This window comes from Epinephelus lanceolatus, chromosome 16 (assembly GCF_041903045.1).
Source record: "Epinephelus lanceolatus isolate andai-2023 chromosome 16, ASM4190304v1, whole genome shotgun sequence".
Lineage (NCBI taxonomy): Eukaryota > Metazoa > Chordata > Actinopteri > Perciformes > Serranidae > Epinephelus > Epinephelus lanceolatus.
In genome coordinates, this window is record NC_135749.1 from 33,885,450 (window position 1) to 33,899,644 (window position 14,195).

At 40.3% G+C, this 14,195-nt stretch overlaps 1 protein-coding gene across 2 annotated transcripts; it reads left to right on the forward strand.

Moving 5' to 3' along the window:
- The first annotated feature begins 239 nt into the window (after positions 1–239).
- On the forward strand, positions 240–9,429 carry LOC117263559 (major histocompatibility complex class I-related protein 1-like). 2 transcript variants are annotated; one of them, XM_033637062.2, is made up of 6 exons: positions 243–1,048; positions 1,253–1,522; positions 2,519–2,797; positions 4,097–4,399; positions 7,405–7,500; positions 7,958–9,429. In XM_033637062.2, the coding sequence occupies exons 1-6, from the start codon at positions 1,000–1,002 to the stop codon at positions 8,014–8,016; spliced, it is 1,056 nt and encodes a 351-aa protein (XP_033492953.2). In that variant the 5' UTR covers positions 243–999; the 3' UTR covers positions 8,017–9,429. The 2 variants fall into 2 exon arrangements, with proteins under 2 accessions (XP_078032084.1, XP_033492953.2); XM_078175958.1 differs by lacking the exons at positions 7,405–7,500; positions 7,958–9,429 and adding an exon at positions 4,948–5,732 and having other exon boundaries at positions 240–1,048.
- Positions 9,430–14,195: the final 4,766 nt, after the last annotated feature.

A 14,195-nucleotide genomic window follows, 5' to 3' on the forward strand; every position in this document is an offset into this window, starting at 1 on the left:
TTGTGATGGTTGGCCCAAAGGTTGTGGAGTCATGTGCTAAGCCATGCCTCCTTAAAAGTTCATTGGTGAATGTCTTCAAAACACAGTGAGATATCAATAACAGGTGATAAAATCCTGAAAAAAAATCTCATCATTCTGCTGATTTCAGGTATATTGTCAAATATTTTGGTGACTGTTGGTTAAAAATGAGATGAAATAGAAAATGCTGCACAGACAGTACAAATTACAACAAGGTAATGCATATCACTGTGAGCTAACAGTTAAACCGATCTGAACCATTTGAAACGGGATATCTGGTACAAAAAAAAAAGTGTGTCAATTTTGGTTGCATTTGAATGAAGACTTTTGGAGATGTAGATGTTGATTAATTTAGCATATTCCGAAAAACATCGAGTGACCGACTTCTGTCACCACTCAGTTTATGTGCTATAAAAGAAATTCAGCTCTGTTGGACACACTGGTGATTAGCCTAATTATGATTTTTGAAGTTTGAATGTGAAATATCTCGCAATTTAGATTTATTGTAATAAGCCACGCCCCCTATAAGCAATCATTTCCAAATTGTATGCATCAACTGAGACATGACCGGAGATAGTGCAAACCGATTTTCGTACAAATCTCTGTCGTTGATTATGACAGCCCTTCAGGCTTGAACCCTTAAATAGAAAAAAAACAAAAACATGTCTTGGCTCTTGATTCAAAAGTAGGGTAGATGTATTTTTTACCCTTTGTCATGTCTGTCATAAATGTATTGTTTTTAAATATTAGGGGTGGTTATTGTTCTTTTTTTTTTTTGAAGATCCAAAGAGAATCATAAGTAAAATAAACTTGCTGTATGTATTTAATGAAACAGGAGATTCACCCCACCGTCACTTATCCCAAAATAACTTTCTTACAGTCCCTAGCTGCGTCAGAACAGAGGCACCCCCACCTCCCTCCACCGGGACAGAACAGCCGAACCTTCTCACTGGTTTACAAACACGTCTTCATGAAAACGAGATGAACACGTTACTTTTACTGCTTTTTATCTGTCACGTTTCATCATCAGGTGAGATCACAATTTGACTTTGCCTCACTTTCCACTCGGCTGTGTATTTTGTTCCTGCGTAGCTCCAGGACACACTTTTAGTTTAGATTCACTTTTACTTCTGCAGTAGGTACTTTGTACGACTGTTGACAATGGATCATACTTCATTCATCACATTTATAATGAGGGTGATGATGATGTGTATAAACCTTGTCTGTCCCGCAGTGAAACACTCCCTGACGTTTTTCTTAACTGCGTCATCTGGAGTCCCGAATCTGTCAGAGTTTGTGGTTGCTGCAGTGGTTGATGACCTTTTACTTGGTTCCTGCGACACCGATAAAAAGACAGTAGAACTAAAACAGGACTGGGTGAAAACAGTATTTGAACACAACCCTCAGCAGCAGGAGTGGTACACTCAGCAGTGTTTGGAGAACCTGCCTCACGTCTTCAAAGCTGACATGGACAACCTGAAGCAGCGCTTCAACCAAAGTGGAGGTAACAGTTTGTATTTCACTCTCATGTTGTGTATCTGTAAAGCATGAGATTATAAAATTAAAAACATAAATGGTCAAACTAGCAAAGTACACTCAGAAGAGTTCAGCAAGGGCGTAATCACCTATTCAACATTTGTGGGGCACCATTTTCAGTGACACCCCCTGTGATCCAGCCCTCCTTTAGAGGCTCCCAGAAGTTAATAAAAATATGCGCTTCCTGTTTTTGACAGAGTCACGGTGTGTTACTCAGAGTAGATCGAGTTCTCCTGCTCACAGGCACTGTATGTAAAATAAACACTGAACCATAATTTAAACTGAACACTATTATTTTTGCTGCCATTTTCTCACAGGTTTAAGTTAAAGATCTAAGACTTCTTTAGGCTTTTAATAGATAACATTTTCTCAAATGTTGGTTACCAGTTTGCTTAAATTCATGTCAGTAAGCACTTCTTCTTTTTCAAGAAAATCCATCCACCTGACAGGTGTGGCATATCAAGATGCTGATTAAACAGCATCATTACTACTACCTTGGGTTTGTCACAATAACAGACCACACTAAAATGTGAAGTTTTATCTTGGAAAAAGAGGTTTATAAGGATTTCACATGACTAGTGTCACAACCTGGCTCTTAGGCTGGACTAAAAAAGGGAGACACAGGGGTAAAGTAACGAATAAAGTGATTTATTAACTAGGTAGAAGAAACTAACAACACGGTGCTGTGCATCATCATGCTGCAAGATGAGGTCAGAGCTGCGCATGAATAGCATGACAGTGGGTCTCATCACTGTATCACTGCATTCAAACTGCCATCGCCATTGGCTGTTATCTAGAATATTACAGTTACCGTTGTAACTTTTAAACTGTGAAATAGAAATTTGGTTTGATCACTCACATCAAGAAAAAGTGCACCGAATATCTGCTTTTGAATGTTTCCACTGGAGATATTCTATCTGTACATTATTGTTAATAACAGTCTGTTTCTGTCTCTGTCTCTCAGGTGTCCACATATTACAGGAAATCTATGGCTGTGAGTGGGACGGTGAGACTGGGGAGGTTAATGGTTTTAGTCAGTATGGTTATGATGGAGAGGACTTCATATCAATCGACCTGACGACACTGACATACATCGCTCCAAAGCCACAGGCTGTCATCACCAAACTGTTATGGGATGCTGACAAAGACAGAATAATATACAATGAGATTTACCTCACTCAGACGTGTCCCGAGTGGTTGAAGGTTTATGTGGCCTTTGGAAAGAGCTCCCTGCTGAGAAAAGGTACAATCACATGAACGATGAACGGTTAAGGCTAAAAGACCTAGAGCAATTTTGGAGTCGCCTGACTTTCCTGTATTTATTTTGATTTTCTTACTGATTCAAGCTGTCAGCATCAAGTGCCATACATTGTTTTACTCAGGAGAACCTCATGTTTCAGTCAAGCTCATTTAAAGTGACAATTTTACATTCGCTTTGTCTGATAATGGATGAATTTAACAGATTTTTTTAAAATGCACCAGTAAATATTTGGTGTTTTTTTTATTATTATTATTATTATTATTATTATTATTATTATTATTATTATTATTTATTTATTTATTCATCTTTTTTTCTATGAACAAGGAACCTTATAGAGTTTTTTTAGTTTTTTAGTATTTATTTATTTTGAAAGTTGTAGTTAGATATTTTGGACTTCCAAATGAATTTTGGTCTACACCTAACCTTCCCTAAGCAAGTCACAGCCATTTATTATAAGATTATCCTATGTGTATTTGAGTGAAAAACAGGAGTAGTCCTATATTTTGTTTCCTCAGCTGTGCATCAACATTTTGCCACCTTGGTTTTGCTGTGTGCTCAGTCGTGCAATTCTGTTATTTTTGTGTATGTTTTCATGCACGCAAACACACCTACTTTGTCTCAGTTTCCCTCCGTGTTGGTTAACATTTCCGAAAAAACAACAACCCAATACCGAAACCAAAGTTGATTGGTGGAGTGGATGAAGCCTTGGGCCACCACTGCAAAATTTTGAACCAATCAGAACACGGGGTGAGACTAAGCATTCACAACCATAGCTGTTTGGCTCAGAGGACTAAACTACCTTGGTTTCCTTGGTGAATCAATGATACAGAATGTGATAGCGTAATCATATTCTCACTACAGAGCCTCTGAATGTCCAAACTAGATGTTTTGAGAAACATGTTAGTGAGCTATAGCTGTAAAATGATAGAGTTTGCTCCTGCCGATGGACGGTGCTTCTTCTTTTTTAGCTCCGTTATTTCCAACATGGTGGCCGGGTCAAAAACTTTCTCATTTCAGATTCACTGTGCATAAAACTGATGTAACTCACATGTCTTTGATGGCTTCTCTCTCTTCCTGTTTCTCAATTTCTAATCTTTCTTCTTTTCTTTTTATCCCAGTAATCCATTTTCTATTTCTTGTCTTGATATTTCCCTATTTAATTTCTTCATCTTCCTCATCCCTCCTGCTTTGTTTTACTGTTTCTGATCATTCTCTACTCCCTCTCCTGCTCCCTCCATTGTCTCTATCCCTTTCTCCTCTACATCTCCTCTCTGTCTGCAGACCTTCCCTCAGTGTCTCTCCTCCAGAAGTCTCCCTCCTCTCCACTCAGCTGCCACACTACAGGTTTCTACCCTGACAGAGCCATGATGTTCTGGAGGAAAGATGGAGAGGAGATTCATGAGGACGTGGAGCTCGGAGAGATCCTCCCCAACCACGATGGATCTTTCCAGATGAGTGTTGACCTGAACCTTTCATCAGTCCCACCTGAAGACTGGAGGAGGTACGACTGTGTGTTTCATCTCTCTGGTGTGAAGGACCACATCGTCACCACACTGGACAAAGCAGTGATCAGGACCAACATGGGTAAGAGTGACAGATGTGAGAAAGATGTATTTAGTTTACGTTAGTTGTCCTGCAGTTCATGATTCATTGATTTTTCACTGTTTTTGGTGCTGTATGGGTCTGTTAATGTGTTCGGCCTACCACATGGACAAAAAGCCTAACCTGTCAGTGAGCGTGTTAGCTACCTCAGCATTGGGTAGCTTAGCTTTTGTCCTCCAGTTTAGCTGGGAAGTCATCTTCAAAAAATAATGATAAACCAATGCACATTGCTCACCCTCTGATCTCTGGTCAGGTCCTGTGAGCTTAACAAGATCATTTTAAAGTCAAAGAAAGTTTAAAACATTTTATAGACCACATTGTTTTTACCACACAAATAACAGCTTTGTTCTGTGTGTCCATTCTTTACTGAACTCATAATAATATGGCCGATGTTGAACTCTCCACAGCATGATTTTTTTCCATTGTATCTAATTTGCTAAACTGAAGACAACTTTAACTTTGATCATTTCAGTTTTGATTTATTTATTTTTTTATATTATGATTCATGTATTATTATGCCTCTGCTCCAGTGATAACTGTGGCAGGAGGCATTGTGCTTTCAGGTTGTCCATCTGTACCATACTCGTGAATGTGACATCTGAAGAGCACCTTGAAGGAGTTTCCTCAAATTTGGCACAAACATCCACTTGAACTCAAGAATTAATCGATTAGAATTTGGTGGTTGAAGGTCAAAGGTCACTGTGACCTGACACAGCATGTTTTTGGTCATAACTCAAGATTTCATACACTACTTATATGACAAAAATTTCATACTTTTGTCTAATAGGATAAAATTAGTTATGACATTGTATATTCAAAAGGTCAAAGGTCAACTTCACTGTGACTTCATAATGTTCTGAATACAACACTTCCCTGGCCATTATTCAGCGTCATAACTCAGGAACAGAAGGTGAGACATTTGGTCAGATACTGAATTGGTGACACTAATCTTGGGTGTCCACCTTGAAACTGTGCTGATTGTTTAGATCCTCTGTGCTGTCGGGGGGAGGATGTGTGTGAAGCATCTGTGTTGTCACAGACATGGATATAAACTGTGAGTGCAAATAAACTGTTTCACAGAGGCACACAACCATGAAGAGGTAATTCTAGTTTTTAACAAAATGTGCCACAGTGTCTATCTTTTTAAATCTAACACATATGTATAAAATATTTTTTACAGACACACACTTTTAAGATAACAACGCATTTTACTGTATTAACTCAAGTCCAAGTCAGTCTTAGTTCACAGCAACAAACCCACATGTACAGTACAGGCCAAAAGTTTGGACACACCTTCTCATTCAATGTGTTTTCTTTATTTTCATGACTATTTACATTGTAGATTCTCACTGAAGGCATCAAAACTATGAATGAACACATATGGAGTTATGTACTTAACAAAAAAAGGTGAAATAACTGAAAACATGTTTTATATTCTAGTTTCTTCAAAATAGCCACCCTTTGCTCTGATTACTGCTTTGCACACTCTTGGCATTCTCTCCATGAGCTTCAAGAGGTAGTCACCTGAAATGGTTTTCCAACAGTCTTGAAGGAGTTCCCAGAGGTGTTTAGCACTTGTTGGCTCCTTTGCCTTCACTCTGCGGTCCAGCTCACCCCAAACCATCTGGATTGGGTTCAGGTCCGGTGACTGTGGAGGCCAGGTCATCTGCCGCAGCACTCCATCACTCTCCTTCTTGGTCAAATAGCTCTTACACAGCCTGGAGGTGTGTTTGGGGTCATTGTCCTGTTGAAAAATAAATGATCGTCCAACTAAACACAAACCGGATGGGATGGCATGTCGCTGCAGGATGCTGTGGTAGCCATGCTGGTTCAGTGTGCCTTCAATTTTGAATAAATCCCCAACAGTGTCACCAGCAAAACACCCCCACACCATCACACCTGCTCCTCCATGCTTCACAGTGGGAACCAGGCATGTGGAATCCATCCGTTCACCTTTTCTGCGTCTCACAAAGACACGGCGGTTGGAACCAAAGATCTCAAATTTGGACTCATCAGACCAAAGCACAGATTTCCACTGGTCTAATGTTCATTCCTTGTGTTTCTTGGCCCAAACAAATCTCTTCTGCTTGTTGCCTCTCCTTAGCAGTGGTTTCCTAGCAGCTATTTGACCATGAAGGCCTGATTGGCGCAGTCTCCTCTTAACAGTTGTTCTAGAGATGGGTCTGCTGCTAGAACTCTGTGTGGCATTCATCTGGTCTCTGATCTGAGCTGCTGTTAACTTACGATTTCTGAGGCTGGTGACTCGGATGAACTTATCCTCAGAAGCAGAGGTGACTCTTGGTCTTCCTTTCCTGGGTCGGTCCTCATGTGTGCCAGTTTCGTTGTAGCGCTTGATGGTTTTTGCGACTCCACTTGGGGACACATTTAAAGTTTTTGCAATTTTCCGGACTGACTGACCTTCATTTCTTAAAGTAATGATGGCCACTGGTTTTTCTTTAGTTAGCTGATTGGTTCTTGCCATAATATGAATTTTAACAGTTGTCCAATAGGGCTGTCGGCTGTGTATTAACCTGACTTCTGCACAACACAACTGATGGTCCCAACCCCATTGATAAAGCAAGAAATTCCACTAATTAACCCTGATAAGGCACACCTGTGAAGTGGAAACCATTTCAGGTGACTACCTCTTGAAGCTCATGGAGAGAATGCCAAGAGTGTGCAAAGCAGTAATCAGAGCAAAGGGTGGCTATTTTGAAGAAACTAGAATATAAAACATGTTTTCAGTTATTTCACCTTTTTTTGTTAAGTACATAACTCCACATGTGTTCATTCATAGTTTTGATGCCTTCAGTGAGAATCTACAATGTAAATAGTCATGAAAATAAAGAAAACGCATTGAATGAGAAGGTGTGTCCAAACTTTTGGCCTGTACTGTATGTGTGAATGAAACACTGGATGGATGGATGGATGGACTTCTGCTCTAACCTGCTTGATCTGTACCAGTCTTATTTTTTTGTTGTTATCAGAGAAGCCCCGTGACATCACCGTCTCCATCACTGCAGCAGTGGTTGTTCTCGTCCTCGTCGCTGCCTCTGGATTCATCGTTTACAAAAAGAGGAAAGGTGCTGTTTAACTGGCTTTTCTAGTTCTTTGATTTTGGTCTTTGAGTTGATGCTTTTCTCCTGGTTGCATTTGAATTGAATTGAAACAAACATCAGTTCCCTGCAACTCAATTTTATACAACCAACAGTAAGTGCTGTCAGGCTCAGAGCCTGTCAGTCACAATAATACGACTAAACCACAATAATGTAGGAGAGAAGAGATAAGTAAATAAATGAAAGAATCAGAAGGATGGAATGGATTTTTATATCCTGGCATTTTCGACTGTAACTTAAATTATCATCTCTTGTTTTTATTTCAGCCAAACGTCCCCCATCTCGTAAGTAAAACTTATGAGATTGGGGATTCCTGACTGATTATTTCAAGTGTGTTTTCTGTATTTACTGTTCATAAAAGTTCAGAGCAGGATGAGTGGACTTCACACAGTTTCACACTAACAGTTTGTTTCTGACCTCACAGCTCCTGACGGCAGCTCTGAGCTCTCCGTGAAAACCCAGTCTAGAAACCTGACTGACTGATTATATTGGAATATTTTATGGCTTCAGAACAAATGAATTGCAGGTTTTTGTCAACATGTAGAGACTGAATGCAGTGCTGAAAATCACCTCTTGTGGTGGATTAGACAGGACAGGTGAAGAGACATGATTCATGAAAAGTTTACCACAGGGATTGCTAACTAGTAGTTATTTGTAATGTGGGATTTATACTTCTGCCTGCCGTACTTACGATGTAGGCTCTGCGTCGACGTGGAGCCTACCCAGTACCCTACACCATAGCCCTACATGCACCTCCACATAAATGTCACTGCATGTCACGGCGATGCAGACCTCCTGTCTATTCGTGGAAGCTTAAACCATTTCCCTCAGTAGAAATAAAGCTTTTATTTATTTTAATTTCACAGACAAGAAACAATAAATTGTGAAAACAATAAAGATTGTGGGACTAATTTATACAATGTAAAATGCCATAGGCTTGTGTTAATAACGTTAGCATGTTGTATTTGTTTGGAAAACAAAGTTATTTTGTCCGTGAACCTTGTGAGTTGCAATAGAGCCAAAACTTTACCTTTGTTAAATGTTGCTGTTGAACCTGGCTTCATATGAGTAGAGAAAATCTCTGCTAGCCAGTAGGCTAATTTATACAATGTAAAATGCCATAGGCTTGTGCTATTAACAAAAGCCTGTTGTATTTGTGGGGAAAATGTGTCAGCAAAGTGTTTGCTTCAGTGAAGCCGATCTGTGTACTTGTGTTTGAAATTGTTGCTATTATGCCATGTTTAATGTGTGTTTTGGGTGTGTTTTGAATCAACTAAACTTAACAGCACTTCATAGAAACCCCACCGCCAACTAGTGTTTTGGAGGTGTAACTGCAGAATGACACAGACACAGCACAAGAATAAATGCTCACAATGGTAAAGGCAGGTGCGTAGGCAACGTGCCAAGGGTACAGAGTGGGGTCTGCACAGAGCTGACGGACAAGTATAAATCACGTCTAAGACTGGAGGAACCACATAGACAGTGATGGTGGTTGCACCGCTGAGCGGACCATGGCATTTATGAAATTATCTGTTGTGTCAGTTGGGCCAGCCACTGTAGTTTAGCCTGAGCAGATATGATAAAGAGAAGAGTTTCAGCTCTTTGCTTGGGTGAGTGAAGGATTTAAAGGCAGCTTAAAGATACATTAGGTCAGGGTCAGAAAATGGTGTCGCCTGTCAGAGGGCTCAGATTTATAACGCCACAGCTAACCTAGGACCTAATGAAAGGTCAAACATCATTTAACATGAATAATGGGCTTCCATAGGAATCCACACAACCTTTGGCACATTGTCCTGTGTACTGATAACCATAAATGAATGTGAAAATCAAATGTATTGCTCTTTCTTTTGGTGCTGATGTTTTGCTTTTCAATAAAGTCAACAATTTTCAAAAGTTTGTCTTGAGTCTACTCATCTGTGACTATAGCTGCAGTAACATGAAGCTCTGAGCAGAGGAAGCTCCCAGACAAGCTTAGCTTAGTATGGACACAGAGTCAGGAGGAAACAGCTCACCAGTAGCTCTGTGAACTAAAAAAGTCCACTCAGTAGGAGATATCCACCAGGCAGTCACCTGAGCTGATTGTGGTCACTGTAGACAGCAGATGTGCTGCAGCATGTTTCAGAAGCTCTCAGAAGTCAATAAAAATACACTCTTCATCTGTTGTTGACAGAGCTGCAGCGTATTTGGTAGAGCAGTTTGGTTTCTCCTGTCAACAGGCACTGTGTGTGAATTATAGGTTAAATAGTTATTAGGATGAATGATTTTAATAACTAAACACAGCCAGAAATCTTTGATCCATGTCATTCATAACTAGACTTTGAACAGTATCAACTTTTAACAACATAACCTACAGTGGAATAGAAATGTAATCCCTAATATCCACTATATCGATCATCATTAATCTTTAGTCTGTAAATATCCACAACATGTTTTATTTTACTATTATTGGTTGTTAGCATATCAACTTATAGTTATGCTTTAAAATTCTTAACCCATAATATACCTCATATTCTTCTGATATACCTCGTCCTAATAAACCTCATATCCAACATATTAAGTGTGTGATTTATATTTATTTGTATGTCTTGTACCGAGCATGTGTGCCATATAATTGAATGCTTCTCGTATGACTACTCTTATATAATATTGATATGTTCAGTGCCCAGTGCATGTTCATTACCTCAGCAAAAATGGCCTTTCAGCCTACAATAGAACTGTTGGTCACACAGCAGTGTGTGTGTGTGTGTGTGTGTGTGTGTTGCAGCACCTCCTTGGCCTTGAATGTTGACATAAGAAAAGACAAATAGCTTGTGGTTCCTGAGTATTTGGGTGAAAGACAAAGAACAACTGTTTCCCTTCCTGATGGGAGCGTGCTTCTCCACCCCTCTGACCACTCCACCTAACGCTAGCCATTACATCTTGGTGTCATGGAAGCCTTTGTCTGACCGGATTAAAGCTCTCCATTGCCTGGCAAACCGAAGCCTTAATGAAGTTTTTAATGTGACTTCTGTCTACTTTTCACCTCTATTCTACCAAGTATGTACCTAACTGTATGAGACCTTTTTAACTTAATACAGCCTTTTTTTAAAAATTTGCTCAGCATTATTTCCAAAGATAATGGTGGCGGACGAGCCCAGGTTCGAATCATTATGCGCGCACGTAGTCTCCATGATTTACAAGACACCATTACAATCGGCCAGGGAAAGAGTGGTCAAAGGGAAGGAGGGGCCCTCCAGCCCCCTGAAAACTGTATAAAAGAGTGCGCTGTGTTCATTGTAAGTCAGTCTGCCCCCGGGACCAGGCTCAAGTTTGTTGTTTTTTGCTCTCTTGTAGAACTCAATAATAAACTCTGCTGTGGAGGCAGTTAGCAAAGAAAAAATATAGGCAAGTCAAAAGCTATATAAGAATCACAAAACAGATATCAAACAGTGGAAAGCTAAGGCACATGGTACAAAGACAATCTGGCAGACTGACAGTGAAAGTGTCCCAGTAAATATAGAAGGGAGCTAATGAGAGGATGAGGAAGAGCTGAGTGATGATTAGCAGGTGGAGTGAATCTACTGATGGGAGGGCAGTCAGTGGGAGCAGAGTCAGTTAATGTATAAACATCCCAAATGAATAAATGAATGATAAATAAAGTGTAATTCAAAACTATGACACCTTGCTCCTGGCATGGTACAACGCCATGTGCAGGGTGGAACAAAACCAGGTGGCAGCCCGACCGTGGAGAGCCGCACCTGGTAGAATTGTCCCTCCTGGCTCCCTTACAGTCAAGACAGCAAAGATAGTAAAAAATGAGGATTTATTCATCGAGTATCATGCCTAACTTTAGTGGATCATAACATGTTGGGTTTTGGAATGAATCTGCAGATGTTCAAAATGAGACCAAACTTTTCTATGGATGTCATTTCATTATTAGCCACAAAACTGTAATAACCATTAACCATTAGCTCTTTAGTCAAAAATAGTGGCTGCATTTTCACCATTTTTTCATGTTTGTTATAAATAGATTGTTGTCATAAATTAGGGGAGAGTGTTGCAGTTTTTTCATAGGAGGGTCCGAAGAAAAATATAATGCTGAATGGTGTTTTCTTGTCATAAAATTAAATAACAAATTCACCCCCATCCCACCCCAGTGAATTTGTACAATCCCTTATGCAGTTCAGTTTAAATTATCAAATTAAATGAAACATTTTCTGAAGCACCAGCAACGTGGAACTTAAGACGTTAGAGTCCTGTGGTATTCTTCTTGACCTTACAGCAGCCTTTGACACAATCAACCACACAGTTCTTATTTCCCGCCTCGAATCTTCCCTCAGCATCACCAGTACTGCCCTCTCCTGGCTAAGGTCATACATCACAAACCAACAACTGTTCATCAGTATTAAAAACTGCACTTCCTCCCTTGCTCCTCTGTCCCCCTCTATTCATCCTTTACATGCTCCCCCTTGGCAACATCATTTGCAGCCACAGACTCCACTTCCATTGCTACGCTGATGACATCTAGCACTACATCTCCACTACATCCATCAATCCATCACCACTTAAAGGACAACTTCGGTATTTTTCAACCTGGGCTCTATTTCCCCATGTGTATGTGTGCGTATGATTCATGGGTACCACTCGTTCTAAAATTGGTTCAGTATTGAGGCGCGAAACGAGCTAAAACGGTAATGGGGGCAAATGCGTCCCGTATAAAAAAGTGCTTTTTTTCGCCACTGACTGGTTCAGATCGCCAGTGCTATCTCTGTAAATAGCATACTAACTTAGCCTTTCCCTTACCTCTGGGCTGTGTGATGTGACGAGCTTTGCTCCACTGTGTCTGTAGCTCTCACTACTCGTGGGACAGCCGTTTTCTTGAGGAAGAGGTGTTTCGGGATTGGATGTCTTCTCTTCTTCGGCTGGCAGTAGTCATCTTAGGAGAAGTGAGCAATGCAGACCCGATGGTCTGCAAGGCGCAGTGTCTGCAGAGGAGTGTTAGCATCCATTTGTAGCACAACTAGCCACAACTTCAGCATTTCGCCGTCCGACAAAGGCAGCCTATGAAAGCTGTACGGGGTGTTGCGCGACATCCTGTTCTTGCGTTCGGGAAAAAGGCCCATTTATTTGAGCACTCCAAACAATCTGTAACACTCCAGGGGGTAGCACGTAAAAGACTCCGTCCTCTGACTCTTCTAGCGTAACACACATACTCACTTACAGTACCTAGCGGGGACCTCTCCGCTCCAACACTGACTGAGAGCTGACTCCACTCATTCACATTCACCACTGCCCCAGGGCCGCTACAATATGCTATCTACAGAGATAGCAATGGCGATCTGAACCGGTCAGTGGCGAAAAAAAGCACCTTTATACGGGATGCATTTGCCCTCATTACCGTTTTAGCTCATTTTGCGCCTCAATACTGAACCAATTTTAGAACGAGCGGTACCTATGAATCATACGCACACATACACATGGGGAAATAGGGCCCAGGTTGAAAAATACCAATGTTGTCCTTTAAACCCAGTCCTGAAGTCCTGGGGTCAAATTCACAAACATTCTGAGAATCCTCTCAGAAACATTTTTAGTAAGGGCTCGGCCATACACTATAGCACCAGTGCACTTTAAATCTGCTGCAATATGGACACCTGTGCAATAACTGCCTTAATTTTGTACATCTATATGCACTTTTATTTATATACATTACACAAGTTCATATACGTTTGCAATACCCAATACCCACCCTTATTTATTTACAGACATCCTCTATATTTTCAACACTGTGTGTTGTTTTACTTTGTTTACATTTGTTTATACTTTATACTCTTAGCTATAGTTCTAGTTTTTTATCATAGTTCTATTTTTTTATCCTTTATCGTTCTTATTGCTGCTGGACTGACAGTCACCAGTGAAGTTTCGTTGTATTTTTTTCAATGACAGTTAAGTCTCTTATGTCTTGTGTTTCTTTCTTTCTTTCTTTCTTTCTTTCTGTGTGCGTATCCCCAACGAGATCAACTACAAATATCATCCTTGCAAGATCTAATCTGTAAATAAAAATTTCATTCATTCATTCATTCATTCATATTCACTGTCATCTAGGGTTTGGGGAATATTTTTACAACCTTAAGAAACTCTTAAGCCTCTTAAAAGTACTCCTCCCTGCTCCTAACAGTTTTTCACCTTGGGAGCTCTTTTAAGGTCTAAGATGCTCTGTGAATAACTTTTATCTTTACTAGTCTTAATTTTAAGGGGAAATTCTAGGAAAAACGTCACAATTCTAAGAATTTTCTAAGAATTTCCTTAGAATTGTGTTACTAGGAGCAACTCTTAGCACTAGGAAGCTTTGTGAATATCGCCCCTGGACACAAGCCAACTTCCTCAAACTGAACTGTGAAAAATCGGACATGATCATCATTGATACCCAGGGGCGGACTGGGACTAAAAAACAACCCTGGACTTTGACTCGACCCAGCCCACAATAACTGGTGCGCATACGGTATGCGCTTCCTTTTTCTTCAATTTGATTGGCGGCCGGCTGGCTCATAGATATCTATGGGCCGGCTGGCATCCAATTTAAAGGCTGCCACCTAGCGGACTGGATGTGGAACAGTAGATTATCAGGGAGAAAAAGAATTAAAAAATCAAAAAAAAAAAAAAATGGTGATGACTGCGTGGCGGCC